The sequence below is a fragment of the Oncorhynchus clarkii genome, chromosome 30, assembly GCF_045791955.1.
Source record: "Oncorhynchus clarkii lewisi isolate Uvic-CL-2024 chromosome 30, UVic_Ocla_1.0, whole genome shotgun sequence".
NCBI lineage: Eukaryota > Metazoa > Chordata > Actinopteri > Salmoniformes > Salmonidae > Oncorhynchus > Oncorhynchus clarkii.
The window spans coordinates 48,890,668-48,896,453 of record NC_092176.1 but is presented as its reverse complement, the minus strand read 5'-3'; the positions used below and the strand labels follow the sequence as shown (position 1 = coordinate 48,896,453).

At 44.6% G+C, this 5,786-nt stretch overlaps 1 protein-coding gene across 1 annotated transcript; it reads left to right on the top strand.

Moving 5' to 3' along the window:
* Window positions 1-1,432: 1,432 nt before the first annotated feature.
* Window positions 1,433-5,468, top strand: LOC139389737 (doublesex- and mab-3-related transcription factor 2-like). The gene is made up of 4 exons (XM_071136659.1): window positions 1,433-1,589; window positions 1,830-2,283; window positions 2,830-2,932; window positions 3,935-5,468. Exons 2-4 carry the CDS (start codon window positions 1,921-1,923, stop codon window positions 5,170-5,172), a joined length of 1,704 nt encoding a protein of 567 aa, XP_070992760.1. The 5' UTR covers window positions 1,433-1,589; window positions 1,830-1,920; the 3' UTR covers window positions 5,173-5,468.
* Window positions 5,469-5,786: the final 318 nt, after the last annotated feature.

The window sequence follows — 5,786 nt, the reverse complement described above, 5'->3', positions numbered from 1 at the left end:
GTCACTTTACTCTGCACCGCTCCCTAACCTATTGGTTGTCAAGGGGATAACCTCCACATTCCTAGGATGTCACATTTACATCACACTTATTGAAACACCAGTCTGTTGATCTATAGCTGACATTCTGGAGATTTCTTCTCAGGTCGCAGTATGTCTATCATAACTAACTGCCCGGTCTGTCAGTCTGTCGGTCGGTGCAGGCAGGCAGGCAGTGAGAGTTGTGTTTTGTATTATCTAGTCCCGCATGCTGACAATGTGTTTTCACAGAGGCTTTTGTTGTGTCAACTTTCTAATCAACCCAATCTGTACTGTGTCACTTTGTCTCACTAACTCCAGCTGCTCACACTGACTGGGAGGTGATTAGGTAATGTAACAACCAACTAGGCTACCGGCTAACTTCCCAGTCTATAGGCACCTCAATAGCAGCTATAGTAGGCCTGTCGGTGCTTTAATAAAACATGCTAGGCCTATAAGAATGTAATAAAATTATATGAGAAACCAATATTTTATAATCTAAAATAAAGATGCTTCATGAAGGCCTAATTCGGCCTACTGCATGACAAAAAGTCAATTCTATCCTTGTACAAAATGCAGCCTTTGGGATAGTTTAGTCATATCTTGCAGCTGATTATAATATTATTGAGTATTATTTTGAGTAATATTTTAATACTAACTAGATCTTCAAAGCCACCTTGAAATTCTCAATTATGTTGTTATCTAAATTTGAATACAAAATGAAAAGCAATTTTTTTGTCTTTGCCTGCAAATTTGAATATCATTATTAGAGGCCCATACAAATAAACAGCATAAACAACACATCGGAAAAAAATGCATGCATATTACAGACGATAACCAACTAAAAGCCCAACATCTAAAAATACTATAGGCCTATTATTGTATGAAAGCCTAAATGCTGTTGACTAATTTAGAATTGAATAGGGCCTAATTGGGATTTCTCCCCCAAAAAGCAATACTAGTTCATCAAAAGGCGAACGAAACTGACATGTATACAAGTTGTATTTTCTGTCAGGCAAAGTTCTTCCCGTGTATCAATTGATGGTGCTTCTTACCATAGAATTAGTCCTAGGCTATAGTATAGGCCATCATTACATCACGAGGCCATCTTATACCAAGCCACCTATATCTATCTCTCTCTGCTCCCCAATATGTTGATGAATCATTTCCTCGTTCTGTTTCGATTGTAACTGCACTCCGTTTCAAACGTTTCCATTGAGAAAGAAAACGTCCGGAACAGCCAATAGGTTCCGTGGGTTGAAAACGAGCCAATCACGATTAAATCCGCGCGCACCCAAATACTTCATAGGGGTGGCGCTCTAGCTCGAGCCTCGGAGAGAACCGTGGAGCGCGCCGGTGTGACAGACCGCTTCAGGACAACGTCTGTGTTTGTCACGTTGGGACATCTCTGTATTGAACAATAATTAAACAGCAGATTATCAGCGGTGTCTGTCAATGCTGTTATACAGACAAGTCCATCAGTTCAGAGCTCACTGACTAGTGAGAAACTGCAATAAGGAGCGGATGGATGTTGCAAGACAGTTTAAATCTGTTCTGGAGGAGCCTGCATTGAGGTAAGTCTAAAGGGTTTACTCATTTATGTAACTCGTTTTCGACAAACCACAGATTGGAGGGAATACACGTTATTGTTATGTTTCTGTTAATTTCTCATTTATATGTTTATTGGCCATTTATTAAACTAGCATTTTATGAAGACACTTGCGCACAGTATGAAACACCAGTCCATAGGGCTTTCAGAGGTTGCCCGCAAGGATATAATGACAGATAAAATGGGATCATTATTTTAATTTCAGATTGTACTGACTGCAGTGGGGCAACCGTCGCGTGAGTCAGAACTTGGAAAGAGTACATTAGGTACGAGGCACCGGGAGACAGGCGGCAGATATGATGAAGGATATCTCCGGTCCGGAGTTAGAGATCGACGTGGAGAGTCTGGAGACCGAGAGCGACGACCAGGACCGGCCTGACTACAGCTCCTCTCTTCCCGGCGCAGTGTACGACGAGCCGGGGGCCAAGGGAGATGACAAGCCGCCGGGGACCATCAGCCCCGAGAACTGCGAACCGAGGAAGTTGAGCCGGACGCCGAAGTGTGCCCGCTGCAGGAACCACGGCGTGGTGTCGTGTCTGAAGGGGCATAAGCGGTTCTGCCGCTGGAGGGACTGCCAGTGTGCCAACTGTCTTCTGGTGGTGGAGAGGCAGCGGGTCATGGCGGCTCAGGTGGCACTACGGAGACAACAAGCTACAGAGGTGTGTGTGGACCTTTCTAAAGTCATATACATTACTATTTTCAGGTGTGTGTGTTTTCGAATGTTCGAGAGGGTGTAAAACTCCTTAGTTTCACCAGGATTTTGGGGGGTAACAATGTTCGCGGTACTGTAAATCTCGATTTTCTTCATTGTAAAAGTTATTTTTGTCTTTCTTCAACCAGACAAATTGTTTGTTTGGAATTGAAATTATACGGACTGAGAGAGAAGTAGCACATTGTAATACATACTGTAACGAATACTATTTTTTAATGTTCAAGTTTAGTTTTAGTTTATAAACTTTATTTTATTTATTTTCACACCAATCAAAGTCACCTGTTGGGATGATAAACTCAGAATGGGATGACAGGAAACCTTACCATCATCTAAATCGTAAATCCACATCACTAATTATAAGTACACGAAAATACATCTTGGTATTACTTTAAAAAAAAAATTGGGACTGGTATTAAATTATAATTTGAAAACACCATAAATGGCCTCTGAAATAATGACTCGATTTAATTTATTTGTTCTGTAATTTTATCAGGATAAAAAGGGAATTTCTGGGAAGCAGATTCCAGCGGAGAGAAGAGCTATTTACCAGAGACACATCAGACCATCAACCATGCTGGCTAAGAGCATTCTGGAAGGTAAGGCAGTCTGCCTTGTTTACTAGTAATGGTGATACTGCTTATTCTATTATAGTGTTAGGTAAGGCAGTCTGTCCTGTTTACTAGTAATGGTGATACTGCTTATTCTATTATAGTGTTAGGTAAGGCAGTCTGTCCTGTTTACTAGTAATGGTGATAGCAAATCAACTGGTGGTGTAGCCTATTTATCATCTCCTCTCCTCTATTAATACGTAATGATCATCTCTATCATCTCTATCATCTCCTCTCCTCCATTAATACATAATGATCATCTCTATCATCTCCTCTCCTCCATTAATACATAATGATAATCTCTATCATCTCTATCATCTCCTCTCCTCCATTAATACATAATGTTCATCTCTATCATCTATATCATCTCCTCTCCTCCATTAATACATAATGATCATCTCTATTATCTCCTCTCCTCCATTAATACATAATGATAATCTCTGTTATAATGATGTCGCTTCATCTTTCTCTTCTCTTCTCTTTCTTTCTTGTAGTGTTTCTTGGATTTCTGTCCCTTTCCGTTTCAATTAAACCTCCTCCTCATTGCTCTGTGGACAGTTTAACTTCCGTAAGCACAGACCTGTTATGATATCCTTATTTTCTAGGTTTCAAATAAAACTTAGCGGGCACAATAAAATTGTAGATAAAAAAAAAAAACATTTTAGTCTAAGAGCAAAATGAATACTTCCTAGTATACTAGTGTAGGTCAACCGAACCCAGATATATGAAAGGACCTTTGTTAAATGTCTAAACTATTGATAAACCTTGATGATCCAATATGCCCAACTCCAGAATGTAACCTTGATATAATTTAATTCACTGCAATTAACACATCAGGTATACTTCACTAGTTACTTCATAACTGAACCAAAACATCAAGTCTAGCCCCGAATTAAATAGCATATTATATTAGTATTATATAGTATTATATTAGTATGATACAGTATCTCTATGTTGTCTAACCTCCTCCCCTGTCTTGTCTCCTCTCAGGGTACCGTCCGGTGCAGGGTGACCCGTACATGGGGGCCAGCCCCCCCCTCCCACCCCCCCTCAGCGACAGGATGAGGAAAAGGAGAGCGTTTGCTGACAAAGAGTTGGAGAGTGTCATGCTGGAGAGAGAGTACAAGGAGAGAGAGCTGCTAGAACCCTCCCAGGCTGCTACATCCTCTCTGCTTTTCCCCAACAGTCTGGTCCGCCATGCTGCAGAGTACAAGTCCTATAAGACGGCCTACTCAGCCTCCGCCCCGGAGGAGCCTCACCACAACAACAAGGACCTCTGTCACTTCCTGTCGCCCAGCTGTGTGGACCTCTCCCTGCAGTACTCCGCCGGCCCCGGCAACATGGAGCTCATCTCCTCCAATGTCTCCGTGGCGACCACCTACCGCCAGTACCCTCTGACCTCTCCGCTGACCTCTCCGCGGGGATTCATGGTGTGGCCACGTGGCCCCTCCCTTCTGTACCAGCAGTGCCTGCTCAACGCCACGGCCGTCCAGAACATGAAGCCAGGTGCAGCCTGGGAGCCCAGAATGATGGCCGCCGCTGCCGCAGAGAGCCTGCCACCTGACTTCGACGCCATGGCAACCGCCACCCCCACCTCAGCCACCAAGCTGAAGGGTTCGAGATTTGCGGCGGGCCTCCCCGAGAGTTCTGAACCACAGCTGCAGGATGGCCCCGCACAGTCCCAGGCCCCTCTCACCCAGGGGGGGCACTGCAAACGATCAGCCTTCTCTCCGCCGAAGAGAGGCTTCGGACAGGCCTTCCCCCCTAGTACACCTCCTCTCCAATCTCACCCCCAGCCTCACCCTTACCCCCCTAGCCACGAACATGTCGTGAACAAGCTGAGCAAGGACAGCTCCAAACACACACTATCCATGAAGCTCAACTCTTTTCACTCACTCATCCAGCAGACACTGAGTGAGAAGGCTAGGGCCGGGACTGGAGAGAGAGAGAGGGCCGGAGTAGAGGTAGGAGCTGGGGCTGAGGAGAGAGCTGGGACCGGGGTCGAGCTTCGGGGCCCCTACTGTAAAGAACTGCTGGAGGAAGCAGCCAGAAAGTACCGTGAAGGACCTTCTAAGGACTTCTACAGTTTCAAAGATTCTGATAGATACAGCAAGGAGTTTCTGGCTACGTCAGCTGGGACCAAAGTGGTGTCCAGCGAGTCCCTGTCCTTCTCTGTCGAGGCCATTCTGAAGAGACCGTCACCTGCTATGAACAGGGCTTCACAGTAATAACAGTCATGTTTATCTGATGAACAGGGACCAAAAACCTACCTGGCAATTTGCGATACCGTGGCCCGTTTTTCTGCTTTGAGGTCTCCGTTATCGACTAAATAATTACTATTTTGCACAAACCCTGAATTTAGACTGGCCCACTGGTCTACAGATGGACCAACCATTTGCCGAACTACCCTGTAGACAATCCGTTTCTCACATGGGCACACACGCACACACACACACACGCACACACACGTGCGCACACAACACAGACACACACAAGCGCACACACACACACAGACACACACACAGACACAAGCGCGCACACACACACAGACACATACACACACAAGCGCACGCACGCACGTACACAGACAGACGGACAGACAGACACAGACGTGCACACACTCAGACACACACACACACACACACACACACACACACACACACACACACACACACACAATTAGATGTATGTGTCTGACACTGTGCTTGCTGTTGTCATAACTCTCAGTACAGAAACACTTCCACCAGTAATGGACATGTTTATATGGATGTTATATTTTATACCAGCGTAAATGTAAATCTCTTTATGGTGTAGAGTATTTAAATGTATCACTTTAAATGTT

What these genes read in the sequence shown, in the direction of transcription:
- LOC139389737 (XM_071136659.1), top strand. Translation starts at nt 1,921, where the DNA reads ATGATGAAGGATATCTCCGGTCCGGAGTTAGAGATCGACGTGGAGAGT. An exon ending in GGAGACAACAAGCTACAGAG is followed by an intron (nt 2,284 to 2,829) that starts GTGTGTGTGGAC and finishes TAATTTTATCAG; the next exon opens with GATAAAAAGGGAATTTCTGG. An exon ending in GGCTAAGAGCATTCTGGAAG is followed by an intron (nt 2,933 to 3,934) that starts GTAAGGCAGTCT and finishes GTCTCCTCTCAG; the next exon opens with GGTACCGTCCGGTGCAGGGT.